This window comes from Notolabrus celidotus, chromosome 14, assembly GCF_009762535.1.
Source record: "Notolabrus celidotus isolate fNotCel1 chromosome 14, fNotCel1.pri, whole genome shotgun sequence".
Classification (NCBI taxonomy): Eukaryota; Metazoa; Chordata; class Actinopteri; order Labriformes; family Labridae; genus Notolabrus; species Notolabrus celidotus.
Window position 1 is genome coordinate 14987602 of NC_048285.1, and position 15237 is coordinate 15002838.

Below are 15237 nucleotides of genomic sequence, written 5' to 3' on the forward strand. Positions count from 1 at the left end.
GTATATTATTGACAGTATTGAATAGCTAGGGATCATATTGAGGCGTGCAAAAGGTCCTCCCTAAAAGCTGAATCAATTCATGTGATAGAAAATCGAAAATGTTTGAGTAAGTTCTTAACAAAACAATTGATCGATACTCGATTAATTGTTAACATCCCTAATTAGGCTATTCATTAATCCAAAAGTCCCATGACCACAATAGGGATAAGCTGTAAAATACAATGGATGGATCAAGTGGCAACCTTTGGCCACTAAAACTGACGCCAAGGTGGAAGTGTTAAAAAGTGCAGTTCTTTGAGTGTCCACTTGAGGCTGGCTCCAGAAGTACTGGAAACCACATACAAATCAATGCACAAGCTGATCTTTAAAGCACGTTTAATAATCACGTGTACAGCCTGGTACAAAAAAAAAGTGTAATCTGGATGGCTCATTTCTCAATCGGCACACACTGTATGGGAGGTGATTTTTCAGAACGCGGCAATTTCAAAGATATTAAGATTATGAGTTTTCCATTATGACAGGCACAGCTGACTTGATTGACAGGTGGGAACACTGTAGCTGTTGGCTAGGAGGCTCAAAGTCCACCTTTTTACCTCACACAAGCTCGACAGCAGTTAGTTTGACTTCAGCCTATCCGAATATGGCTCCCACCAATGTTTGGCTTCAAACATAGCTTCAGAAACAGATGGGTGACATCACAGATATTACGTCCATTATTTATACAGTCTATGGGACGGATTAATACCAAAATGGTCTCAAGTCTTACAACCAAAAATTAAAAACTACAGAAAATCTGGTGATTCTCTTGATTTGTATACCAGGAATCTTTAAACATTGATTATATATCCTACCACGCCACTTCAACCCTGATATAGAAATAGTGTGCAATTAAGGGCATTGGTAATGTAAGTACTACTCCTGCCATATCAATCTGTGTGAACATGATCAGCATATACATTCACACCCTGTAGGCAAGCTTACTGTAATGTCTGGAGTGATATTGTTTCCATTTGTAGATCTAGTATCCCATCAGTCATCGGTTGTGTACAGAGAAACAGTCAGTGTTCAGAGCTTAAGCGATGGAATATGCTGTCTTTTGCATTATCTGCTGTCATCTGTTCATGATTGATTTTTGTAATCTTACAAACAGACATTTGCACATTCAGCTAACAATTTCCTTTAGCTGTATCGTCATCAGATTATAGCTGATGGGCTCAGAGATTGCTCCTTTTTCAGCTCAAGTAGCAGTTCAAACACCTCTGAACTGTCTTGCCTGTCAGTGGGTGAAGGTGTAGTCTTGAGTATAGGCCTCTGTGCTTTCAATCATGTCTCATAAAGAAATTACTCTAAAGATGTGCAAGCAAATGATGATATTTGGAGTTTGTCAAAACATTAAACCAGAGTTGCACACAGATGAATGAATATGTGGAAAATTGGCATGGGTGTATGTTTAATTGGGAGCACACAGATGGAAGTAAGACATAGTTTGTTGTTGAATCAATCCTTCATTGCTGAGGAAAATGTTACTTTGTTGTTTAGTATGAAGGGGATAACTTTATCATTGACTCAGTATCGTGGTATGAAATGTGACTCCATAATAGACTGCTACAGTCAATAAGGGTCTATTGTAATTGTCAAAACAGACCTTTGGAGAGAGACCTAGAGAACACTGGCACTCACTGTCACTCTGTATTAGTAGACAAGTCAATGACCTTTCTTCTTCTCGAGTCAGGCCATAACACCATGCAGCAGAGCCACAAGGACATACGTGCTCACAAAGCAAGGAAGGCACGACGCTTCCAAACAAAACTGGTAACAGAGAGAGAAAGCAAGTCCTCAGAGCTATTGTATTACAGTTTAACCAGATCTCATGAACCAGAGGAGCAAGGCTGATGGAGTGTGACATGCCCGTGAGTTTTCTTTGCGGGACCTTGACATCTAAAAGTGGCAGGTCTCCTGTCCCCCGACACCTTTCTATGTGTTCCTCGTAGGCCCAGTCTGTCTGGTTCCATTCTCATCTAAACACTGAAGGACACAATGGGACCCACACAGTGCAGAAGGACAATCATGGAGTGCACACACTCAAGCTCAACTTATCACAACAGGACAATGTACAGTATCATAGGGAGTAGTTACTGAAGCTCACAAGTGAAGTGTGTATGAAGAAAATCACAGGGATCCAACTTTTTAACTCCTGATCTGATAGGGATACCTCAGCTTTTGGTATCATAGATATTGAATGCGAAAACCAATGTTAAATTCATAAAGTGTAGTCCTCCTTGTGAAGATGACAATGGGAATTGTTTATGTGTAAGTCAGCACCAGGCTACTCTAACTTTAGCTTGGTACCCACAATGCTAGAATTATGTCATTCACTTTATTAATCTGTATACTACATTAAGGACGTCCTTATTTAATCTTAGCATTTAAAAGGTGTTATATAAATTCAATAAGGGTGTTATATAAATAATATTATTATTATTATTATTATTATGCCCCAGCTCTTGATTGACATTTATGACCTCAAGCCATAATATATAGAGGAATATATTTGAATACTGTAGTTGTTTTGTCAGTGCACATTCATTTGCATAGAGGATGGCTGTGGAAAGAAAGAAAGAAAGAAACTTTGCCTTCCTTTGGAAAACTTTTTGTGAATGTTGACAGCATTCGGAGCAAGCCCATATTAGTAGCATTGTTGTCATACTGAAAAATACAATGAGAAATACCCTGTCAGGTGTACAGACAAAAACTCATGAATAAACAAAGTAATAAACAAACAAACATAAGAACAAATCACAGAACAGATGTGTTATTCAACCAACAGTCACACTTCCTCTTTCATTCCTGCCCTACTACAGTATAAGCAAAACTGCTATGGAGTGCATCCCTTCTATATGGGCCTTGAGACCACTTCTGATGCTCACGGTGTGCTCCTACTCAACAGCAATGCCATGGGTGAGAGAAACACACATACAAACACACTAACAATGAGGGGTCCCACATGCTGGGACATAAACATGCATTGCCAGTTCATGCACATTCCCTGTATGCTAATGAAACCAACCACCCTCACATGCACACAGCTTCACACTAATGTAAACAGTAAGTACTTATGTATTAATGAGCAGGGCCATTTTCTATGTTTATGGCACATGTCCTCTGACAGGCAGTCTTATATAAGACCAACACACTAACAAAAGAATGCTCTTCTCATCTTTATGTTTGTGTATGCATGATGAAAACAGATGAAGCCAGGTTAGAGGGTAAGCAGTTTGTTGAGCAAAGTCAGGGTTTTCATGTTTCTGTTCTAGTATCTTGTACTCCATTCCTGCACTGATTACTTACATGTTAAATACTAACACATATTTGTCCCGCACAAAGTTCATAAAAATGTAAACAAAGGCACACATACATAAAACGTTGGATAAAATAAAGAGTGACATAAGCATCTTATTTGTGTCCAGATGTGACCTTCCAGCCTACTCCATCCTTAACCTACCGAACTGTGGGAGGCATCCTGGATTTCTACATGGTCCTGGGACCTACGCCTGAAGAGGTGGTGCAACAGTACACTGCAGTAAGTTTCTGGGAGTTTTGGTCTGCTTGTGTGTGTAACTGCATGCATTCGTGTGTGCTATTTGTGTGTGTTTTTGTGTCTGGCCCTGGGCCGCTGTTGATGGACTGCAGCAGCTGGGAGTTCTTCGCTTCATTGCGCCCTCTCATTTAGCCTATCTAAACACAAGCATACACACACACACACACACACACACACACACACACTCTCACACACACGCACACCCCAAATCAAACAAACACTTTATGGATGCTGTCCTGTTTTCCGGCAAAACAACTTTTTCTATGCTGAACTGGTTTGACTTCCTTGTTTGTTTCTCCTCTTTACAGCTGATTGGACGACCTGTTCTACCTGCCTATTGGTCCCTTGGGTTCCAGCTTTGTCGATATGGTTACGCCAATGACAAAGAGATATCAGATCTTTACAGTGACATGAAAAAAGCTGGAATACCATATGTAAGTTCCAAGACTTTTTTATTTTAGGGTTTCAGGAATCAAGATGAGAACAATATTAAAAGTAGTGTTTCAATCATTAGGCACAGAAGAAGAAATTCAATATAAAAATTAATCTTTATCTCATATGTTTCTATACAATATGATGATTCAGACTAAGTCTAACCAGATAATCGGATAAATACCAAAACTATATATATGAAAAAAAGGAATTAGATAAATAAACATATTAATCTTTGATTGTTATCTGTCTCAGTTGCCAAACGGCTGGAAAAATATAACATTTAAGAGCAAATGGGACATTTGTATAACTTGTTTAATAATAATCCATAAGATACAAGGTGATCTATGATAAATGAACAACAAACCCATTCATAAATTTGATTAAAAGTAACAAAATATCACAAGATATAATGATGGATCCAGTACAAGTTTGTCAAAAGGGCGAATACCGGTCAATCTGTTCTTTTTGACCTCAACTCAACAAATGCATTTCAATAGCTTCCTCTTTTTTTAAGATAATAGAATATAGGGATCCACTTAGTGAAACGTACCGAGCTGTTTCCAGTATCTAGCCATATTTACGATGATATGATTTGTTGTATGCAGACAGTAGCGACATGAAACAAAGTCAGGCTAAATAAGTTACTGGGATGTAGTAAAAATTGGAGACATGAGTTCATGGACTACACTGGGTACATCCAGTTTAACCAAATCAAATATGACCCATAACTCCATTGGAAATCCATTCAATTGTAGGCTTAGCTTCCTCTTGACAATTTTTGTTTGTACAAAAACAATAATTCTCCCTGACAGTTAAATCTGAGGTACAATTTTGAGGCACAATTCTTGCCAGACAATACAAGGCATCAAATTGAAAACGTAATAAGAATATGTGAGTGCATTGTGTTTGGTCATGGCAAGGTGTCCATGAAGACCAAATCACATCCTCATCATTGTACAGAATAGAACATAAGAATTGACATCAATACCCATGTGAATGTAAGTGTCATGAAGCCTTGAACTACAAGGAGCGGATGCCAGCCAATCAGAGTCCAGCGTCTTTCACACAAATGACAGAAGCAGGAAATGCAGCTACTTATGAAGGCCATCAGCTGGCTTTACTGATTAACCAACCTGGCACTGCTGCTACAGACACACCTGGAAACTTAAGCACTTAAATGATGTCCCGGGGGTCTTAAAAGGAGTCATTTCTTCTCATAAGTAAGAGTCTAAATATTTTCTTATTGAGTGCAATTATTTTCTTACCCTTTAAAACTATATATGTCATCTTTTTCCAGAGTAGTCATTCATACAGGACAACTTTAATTACTTTCACATGGGGTATGAGTTCTAGGGGTTATCCAAGGGCTAACGTGAAATGTGTCACATTATTAACAGTTATGTCTCTTGTTATGATGGTGTTATAGGGATAGCACAATAGGACACACAAGGATACATATACTGGAGATATGTGTGGTTTTAATTCCTGTCTGTATTTCATGTTGTCAGCTGAACAAAGTCAGTTTAACTCCAGTTAATTCAAGGCTTAACATGTCTGCTGTAGGATGTGCAGTACGCAGACATTGACTATATGGACCGTCAACTGGACTTTGTCCTGGACCCTGAGTTTGATGGACTGCCTGCTCTGGTTGACACGATGAGAGGAGAGGGCATGAGGTTCATCTTCATTCTGGTAACGCTACTATATCTTGATGTGTTTATACATCACATGATTGAGAACTCAAAGATCAAGGACCATTGAGTATGTGTCATGTTAGATAGCGATGTTAGAATTCTAAATCACTACCTTCTGTGATACACATGATACTCAATAGTTGTCTGTTTATTATTCCAGGATCCAGCCATTTCAGGCAATGAGACAAATTACCCTGCCTTTGAAAGAGGTAAAGAAGCTGATGTCTTCATCAAATGGCCTGAAGAGCATGGTGGTGACATTGTGTGGGGGAAGGTAAGCTAGCACAACTAAGGTGAAAAAACATTAGCATGTATTGACACAAAGAGATAAGACACTGGCTTTTGCATGTATGATTCTTTTTTTGTCTGTTGTAGGTTTGGCCAGATCTTCCCAATGTCACAGTGAACGAGTCTCTGGACTGGGATACCCAAGTAGAGGTAAACTGATTTATTTTTTTCATGTCAACAACATATTGGAAAGTAGGTCTAAACACAGCTTCTAACAGACATGGTCCACACGTGCTCCTTATTTCAACTTTAATGTTTTAAATGTGTGACGTATCTTGTACTAGTTGGGTTGTTGAGTTTTCACACTTTGATTTTCCAATCATTTTACCATCCATTTACAGATATACAGGGCATACGCTGCATTCCCCGACTTTTTCCGCAACCAAACAGCAGACTGGTGGCACAAAGAGATTGAGGATTTCTACCATAATACCACAAAGTTTGACGGCATTTGGATTGTGAGTGAACAGGAAGGAAATCATGTCAATAAAGCAACCATCTTTCCTTATTCTGCCGGACTTTTTGGTTCACTATCCATTGTCTTCATCTGTAGGACATGAATGAGCCTGCCAGTTTTGTCCATGGCACAGTAGGAGGGCAGTGTCTTGGCAATCCTCTTCTTGATTTCCCTCCATATATGCCACGTATGAAACACACAATTCCACTGTTTCTTCTCCTCATCTTATAACAAGATTATAAAGCTTGAATGCCAGCAGTAGGAGAATGCTTTTAAAAAAATCAATCTGAAAGTGTATTGTGTTTGTGTCCAAAAGCCCTGGAGTCCAAACATCTTGGCTTAAAGCACAAGACACTGTGCATGAACAGCGAGCAGATCCTCAGTGATGGAAAGAGAGTCAGACACTATGATGTCCACAATCTCTATGGCTGGTCACACGCCAAGCCAACATATGAGTAAGTGATGACATGTTGAATATGTTTCCCTACTTAAGATGCAGATGGTGTTATTTAATGCTCAATGAAATTTAAAAAAATCACCAGTAAAATAGTACATATATTTACATATCCATTTGTTACACTTAGAACTGGGCACATTACCAAGCAGATGTGCCTAATCCTAAAGAAATGTGTTTGTATTGCTTCCTTAACCATACTTAACTTTGACATAGACTAATTAGCGTAATAATCCCAGCCCTACATAATCAGAAAACAGTCAGATTAGATGTAGGTAAAGAGAAAAGAGAACAGAGAGAAGATGAACTATTATTGCAAAGGCATTATGGGTGAAAATGTAGCCACAGGGAAAACATCACTGATATATTCCTATCCACAAAAATACAGTCTCATCAAATCTTTATGATAATAATCACCAATACTTGAGTACAGTGGTCCTTTTGGTGAAATGTCCTTTCCACCACAGGGAACACAGATTGCAGAGTGAGCTAACAGAAGAGCCTGGGAATGCTTAGCACCTTTGGGCCCAGAGCCCAAATGCTTTATCTTTGGAACTGTTTCATTTTAGCACCGTGTTGAATTTAACAATCACAATTAATTGGCTTGTCAGCTTCCATAATGAATGTACTTTAAGAGGAATCATATACTTTTATATTCCACTTGGTGTTAGTTTGTGTATGTCTTTGTGTTTCTTGATGCAACATAAGTCACTGAGACTTTCTTCTGTTCAGCGCACTACTGAGTGTGACGGGTAAAAGAGGCATCGTGGTGACCAGGTCCACCTACCCCTCCAGTGGAAAATGGGCCGGGCATTGGCTGGGAGACAACAACAGCAGCTGGGACCAGCTGTACAAATCCATTATTGGTAGATATAGCCATTTTCTACACGCATACCCTTTTAGTTCAGCTCAGTTCTTTTACTTTTAAAGCTGTCAGTTTGAACTGAGACCAGAAATCTGACCATACATGGGTCAGGCAAACTTAAAAGAAGAGAATGATGTGATTTACACAACATAGAAAAGTCAAAGGAATATTTAATTTGGCATAACAGTGCATCTTCTTGGACCACAGGCATGATGGAGTTCAGTCTGTTTGGCATCTCTTACGTAAGTATCATCATCTGATCTTGGTCGTATTGATGCGACCTTGTCCTCTCTAAGTAGATTACAGCAGTCTGACTGGTGTTATTTTGTTAGCAAGACCCTTTGATCAAAGGACATCTTATGAAGCATGTCATTACAAGCCCCGACCCAACCAAGAGGCGCAGCATAAGTCCACCATGCTCTATGAGAGATTCTTATTTTCTAGCCTCTAATGTAACTTCTGAAGTGCCTTTGCTTGTTTGCCTCTTGTCTTTTTGTGTTGATATCTGTCTCCTCCTCTTCATGGCACACTGTCCTTCTCTTGTCTCTCATCTCTTCAGAGTGTCTCATAATAATTAACCTGACACCTTATTGATTCTTTTTATTTTAAACCATTTGCATGCCCGGAGCAAAGCCACAGGGTCAGATACACAGCATCCCTCATTCTTGTGGTGTCACACTCAAGATCACTTTAGAAACACGACCCTTGCAATAAAAATCAAGTGACCTTGATTCCTGTACTTGAAGAAGCTTGTTTATAGCCAGCCATCTTTCTCTGTCTGCCTTTTTCTTGTCTTGACCCTTTTTGTCCGTCCCTCTCTCACAGACCGGGGCAGACATATGTGGATTCTTTAACAAGGCCCAGTATGAGATGTGTTTACGTTGGATGCAGCTGGGTGCCTTCTACCCATATTCACGCAACCACAACGGCAAGGGTAGCCCGGTGAGTGGATTCAAAACATGAGTCAAACACAGTGAGATTCACTGGAGTGTTAACTAATGAAAATTTGTTAAAATAAAAAAAAAAAGTTTTTTGGTTCATTCAAGCTCACTGATAGTTCCAGGAAATACTTGTAGGTACACTTTCCGGCCAGGGAACAATATTGCTTCTGTCATTACTCAAAATTGCTTTCAAATTTCAGATCAAAAAATGATGGACACATAGGCCTTACTTGATCTTGTCTACCAGTGCAAAAATGAGAGCTGTATTAAACAGTCATGATAGTGCCGAACTGTGCCTGTAATGACATCTGTGCTACCCATAGGTTCAGTTATTTGCATACTAAACTGCATCGTTATCTGTGATGGTTTATAGTTCATTCAAACTTATAAAATTATTATTAATTATTATACACATTATTAAATTTACTCACAAACATATCCCTGAACTCCGATAAATCCAGCCTTTGACTGAGCTATGTCAGTTAACTTTAGCAAGAATTGGCACATGTCAAATATCAAACTTGCATCACCCCAGCAGCTGGTTATGGCTTTGTTACGGACATGCATCAAGAAAATGTTATCGGTGAAAATGTAAAACATGCATGGAGGCAGTGTCAACTTGAACCTTCTGCACACTTGTTGCATAACAGTGACGAAATGATCACTGTGCCCCTCAACTTATTTAACCTGTTACAGGAATGTGATGCTTGTATTTTGACAGACGACACCGACGCACTGTGGTTATAGATTTTTAATGTCCGACAGTCCACCACTAATGTTATTGTCCCATCTCATTAACAAAAACAACTTGTCCTCAGAGTTTTTATAATATAAGATAACCTTTTTAGCTCATCAAGATCAATCAATACATCTTTATTTGCATAGCGCCAAATCACAACAAACATTATTTCAAGACGCTTTTACAAACATAGCAGGTCAAGACTGCACTCTACGTTAAATGATTAACTAAGATCCAACATCAAGACAGGATAAGATCCAGTCCCATCTTACAGACAGGAACCCTCTTAATCAACCATGGGCAGAGCACTTTGCAGCATTTAGCAAGTTACAGCAGCAAGGAAAACCTCAACCAAGTTGGGGTTGGAAAGAGGTTTAGAGGAGATGAAGAGAGAGAGAGATGATAATGATGGGATGGATAGTAATAGTTGTAGATGCTGGAGACTGGAAGCAGGCCACTATGGAAGATCTTGTCTTCTTATCAAAAGATTGTTGACAAACTTTTACTGTCATTTTTGTTCCCTAAATAGATAAACGCACCCTCTCCCTTTTAACTACATTTGAAGAAGAAAATAAGACAAGTATACAGGCAACAAAGGATTGAAGGATTCCACTGCATATGGATGGCATTGTGTTTTGTCGTAATACCAATGTGAGAGGTCCATACAAAAACATTAATCCATACTTAAGAAAGTCAGTAAAACCATAAAAATAGCTTTCTCTATTTTTTTTAAAACTACATTCTTTAATTGAATTTGATTCATTGGGAGAATTTCAAGCAACCCGATGAAAAGCCAAATAGAGCATGTTCTAGTATTTTATTCCTGTATTCAAATGTGTACCTTCTTCTTTATATCTGCCTAAATAGAAGAGGCCAATGCTTTACGAAAGCTTGAGAACAGATTATGCTAGCCTTAAATGACACCAACCTGGGTTACTGTATTGAAGAGATGACCAACTGTCTGCTCTAGCCAGCATCTTTTTACAAAACGTTTACTTTACTAAACACCCCCATTGTTTGCAAAAAAAATCAAGCTGCTTTCTCTCCAGCCCTCTTTCTCAATCTGTGTCTGACATACACAGACACACTAAAAGATAGACCTGTTTGCTGCTGTAGTGTTGGTGGCATTCATTCTAGTGGTGACCTTTTCGAGCGTTGGAACACATCTGAGAAATCCAATAACGCCCGTCCGCAGATCGATCCCACTGGACGAACTTTCGCTGCACTGGAGTCGGCAATACTAGACAGGACACAAATGTGTGTGTGTATGTTTGTGTATGTCTGTGTGTGTCAGTGCCATTGCTTTTTAAACGCATGGAGTGGGGATATAATTGAATTCTCAAGGTGATCTGGGCCCCAATGCACAGCACCTAACCTCAACTCTGTCACTTACACACACATGCGCGCACACACACACACACCATGATTCCAATTGTTTAATAATGGCTTGCAAATGGGTGTTTAAACATGGAGGAAATTGACAGAAAAAAACACACACAGGGCAGGAGAGGGCCGCTCAGAATGACAGTTTTAGAGGGAAAGACAAAGTCAGGGAAATGAAAAGTAAGAGGAAATCGGAGGGGAATTGGCGGGAGATATGTAAAGGTACTCATGCCAAATAGGAGAGGAATGGAACAGGGACTGACAAGTGAAATATTGACAAGAGAATACAGATAAAGAAACAGAGAGAGTGAGAGGAATTCATGAGCCCTGTGACTGAGAGAAAGAAGAATGTGTTCAGGGATATTATTGGTGCAGAATTACATAAGAAGGGAATTTAGTAAGTTAAATGCTGATGTCATGTGTAAATGATGAGGATATGAGAGCTGGTACAAGGCCGAATAAACAATTGATCTTCTTTGAAACACTCAGAAAAGTGATATGAGAGAGTTGGGGGAAAATATTACACAAACAAGGTCTGATGGATGGGAGAGAGGGGAATCAAGGTCAGCTATTTGTGTAGTCTACTGTAAAAGCTGTATTATTTTTCCAGTCAGCCATATAAAATTCCCCAATCATCTGACAGTTAGTGACTGTAACCTCCAGTCTGCTTAACAAGGCGTTTGACAACAAAGTATTAACACCACAAACCAGACCGAGGGGTGCACAAGGTCAGAGACAGTGAAGAGAGAGGGAGTGAGAGGAGTTTTGCAGAGTCATTCCCAGAGCGCCGTCACGCCTAGTGTCTCTTTGCCCTCACATAGCTCTCAGCGCTGACCTTGAGACAGTTCCTCTGCACCAGCAATATACTGCAGCGTCTACAGTCAAATCAGAACAATGCAAAATTAATTAACAAAAAGGATATTTCCTCCAACAATAGCCGCTTCAGCAGAGTAGTCATATTCGGTTCATGTATATTGTTCCTCACCCAAAGGGACAGATTTTTCATCCAAATACATTTCCTTTTTTATGATATTAGCTCTGCAATGCAAAACAGAAGCTCAAAGGTTTATGAGATTTGGCGAGGGAGTAGATTTCAGACAGATAAATGAAGAGAAAGACCAAGTTGAAGATGGAAAAGATGAGAATGGCTGACACAGGCAGATAACCTCATTTTTCCTGCAAGGCTGTGTGTGCCAGTATGCACGCACACACATATACATATCTGCCTGTAATCAGCGGGTGTCACAAGGCCTTTTTGCCACCATAAATGTGGCTATAAATTAGGTGGATTCATAAGATGGATTCTCTGTCTGCTTCTCACTCTTCAGCACTCCTTGCTCACACATCTTCATCAATCCCTCCTCTGGTTTTTCTCTGATGAAAAGTCTACCTAGAGGGCCTGACATACAGTGGTATAACTGTCAAGTCATGCAAGATTTGTTGGAATGAATGTTTCAAAGTATGTAGAGTAAGTTTTGGGGGGAGTTTATCCTGTTGGGAGTGTTACATTATGCATGACGACAGCAACAACAACAAAATAATTCATGTGTGCATGCTGGATTAGTATTAAAAACAGCATTTCAAGTAAGAATCCTTTGAAAGTCAAGTGACCTTCACCCATTTCATCTGTACACATAAAACAAAAGTGATATTCAGTCTTTTTAATTACGCAGATAAACTTTTATTCTCCACGTTAGCATCACAAAAATACATAAAAAATAAGTATGGTTATGGACAAAGAGGATGGCAGTAGCAATCGTTTTTGGTTGAAAAATCAGCTGGTCAGTGCGCTTCAGGCAGAGGAACTGATATGCGTTGTGTCCGAAAGTGATACAAAAAAAAATTGCGCTCCCTTAAGGCAGAGTAAAGCGCTGAAAAATGTCCGCACTGACGTTAGTTTTTTGGGTTGGGGTTTCTCAAAATTAGCTAAATTACATTGTAGAGCTCACCCCGTCTAAAGCAGTTGTTACATCGGACTTCCACCAGATCTGTCTCGGATCCGCTGCAGTCCGGCTATGTGCTCTCTTGTCCGTCAACACCTACCAGTTGTGTTTCCAGAACGCAGCACCGCCGGACAGCTGTAGACATTTGACCAAGGTTTTCCCGCAGTAATTACTGCATCAATGACTATCCAGCTTCTCTCCTTATCCATGTTGTCTTTATCGGCCTCTGACAACCTCTGACCTGTTGAATCCAAGCCTGGCTTCACTCATTAGGACGGTTTGTTGTCGTAGTTAAGTAAAAAACGTCCACGGAGTGTTATATTCTGAAAACAACTGGATGTTTTAATTTTGTTTTGGTGCCTGACTTCCCGTCCTGCTTAATCTTCTCTGTTGAGATTTATGCGTCGTGCTCCGGCATCCAGCAAAAATAGAAGTCCTGTGTAGCTGATGCAGAGGGTTCTGGCGTGCTGGATCAGAGACGCAGCTCGAACGCAACAGAGTGGATCCAGTGGGAGTTAACACACTGACTAGGATAGAAACCTATGAACTCCAGTGCTGTGACGGATCGGAGACGAACTGGACACAGATCCAGTGGAATTTGGCCGTTAGCTTGCTGGCCAGCTTGATAAAGGGGTTGAGCTGCCTGTGTAATTTGTATGCAACAATATAGCTATTGAAAATTATCTCATACAACTCCACTTCAAAAAACTCTAACCCCCTGCCCCTCCACAAAGTTAAATGTGACAAAAGTCCCTGCAGTCAAAGTTTCTTCAGTATCTGGTCAGTTAGTCAAACTTCAAAGTGTCCCATGACCTGTGGATATATCCTATTTGTACCAACTGTCCTCTCTCTTTCTCATTGTGAAAGCATAGCAAGCTCATACTTACTCATTCAGATTCATTTGATCACTCCCTCTCTATTTATATCTCCATCACTCAGATCAACTTTCACAGCATACCATGGTAATTACTTTCGGTGAACACATCTGATTGCAAGGCGGGAAGGTGCGAAAGGAGGGTAACTAAAAAGGGAGGCAGGTAGAAGAACTCCTGGGTTTCCAGATAATTACAATCTTGTAAATTTCCTCAGAAAATGAAATGATAATCTGGTAAACTCCTGAGGTCATAAGATAATAGAAATGTTCTGTATTAAATCATGTGCTGTTAAGCCTGCACTTAGTAACCACTGGGCTACAGTTAATAACTATTATCAAATCTGACCCAGCTAAATTGCAGCTGGGAAGAAAATGTCTGTCATTTTATTGCTCTCTGCGACAGTTTTATAATTCATCTTGTGATTTAGATTCTAAAATTAACAAAAGGGAGCAAAAAAACACAGACATGCGATAGCTGCATAACACATTTAGAGACCTCCCCAAAACACGCACTCACACGCGGACTCATTATATATAAGCAGTACACACAAAATGACACACACATGCGCACACACTCGGCATCATAGGGAGGAACATATGGTGATGACACGCTTCAAATCTTCATGATCCTCAGTGCCTGAGTGTGAGTTTTTGTGTGTCTGCACACGACCAAACTGATTACTGTTTTCTGCAGTTTCAGAAAATGAGCTAATTCATTTAGATTGGCCCACATCGACAGAATGACAGTACACCATGTCCTTTTTTTTCCTGCCCTTGTCTGTAAAAGGGATGCAACACTTGTTGCTAATTAAAATTAGGTAAATGTCATTGCAGAATGTGAAAAAATAGTTTTGGCTTCAGTAAAAATGCAGCACAGAAGCCATTTGAATACCTGGCATTCTCCAAACTACAGAGAGTTGCTGTCACTATTTCTTCATGCCTGGTTTCAATTTCAAAGTTATTCATTTTCAGCATGTTGTTGAAATCCAAATAGGAAAGAATCAACAGTGCAAACACACAGACAAGATAAGACAAACGCAGCTTTGTGTGAATGTACATTTATTTCACAGACAGGTCTAAATGTAATACATTCATACTCCACCGGATTCCTCTCCTGCATAGCTCGGCATGTCTGAATCTCTCTGAACTTGTAACAGAGGGAAATGAACCATAGACAGAGCTTTTGAAGTGTGCATCTTTTGAAACAGTGAATCTGTTCACTCAAACACTGAGCACTTGTCTTCTGCAACATGTAAACAATCTCAGCCAGTAGATACAGTGCAGGAGTTTATACTTTTTCAGCCTGTAAACCATATATTTTAAACCTGTGTCTACGAGGGGATGATCTCTGTCAAAAGATTCTACATAAAAATGAACACTCAGTCTGAACAAATCTGTGCACTGGGGTCTGGATTTTCAGCGTCGGAAGTGTGATGGTTTCTTTTTGCAGTACGTTTGTATTCTGACTAGAATTGACCACATTTCAGCCGGAAGAAAATGTCTGTGTGCAGAGCAAAAGCAGGCAGAACGCACAACACTGAAATTATTTCCTTGATCCCACTGGCT

The 15237-nt window shown here is 39.8% G+C and overlaps 1 protein-coding gene across 1 annotated transcript in view; it reads left to right on the plus strand.

The window, feature by feature from the left end:
* si (sucrase-isomaltase (alpha-glucosidase)) overlaps nt 1-15237 on the plus strand; it is a 73509-nt gene that overhangs the window by 42166 nt on the left and 16106 nt on the right. Inside the window, exons 28-39 of the mRNA XM_034700287.1 lie at nt 2862-2958; nt 3468-3580; nt 3907-4032; nt 5597-5725; nt 5888-6001; nt 6103-6165; nt 6357-6473; nt 6569-6659; nt 6789-6927; nt 7659-7792; nt 7999-8033; nt 8617-8733. Coding sequence (XP_034556178.1) covers nt 2862-2958; nt 3468-3580; nt 3907-4032; nt 5597-5725; nt 5888-6001; nt 6103-6165; nt 6357-6473; nt 6569-6659; nt 6789-6927; nt 7659-7792; nt 7999-8033; nt 8617-8733 — 1275 coding nt within the window. The remainder of the gene's footprint in view (nt 1-2861; nt 2959-3467; nt 3581-3906; nt 4033-5596; nt 5726-5887; nt 6002-6102; nt 6166-6356; nt 6474-6568; nt 6660-6788; nt 6928-7658; nt 7793-7998; nt 8034-8616; nt 8734-15237) is intronic.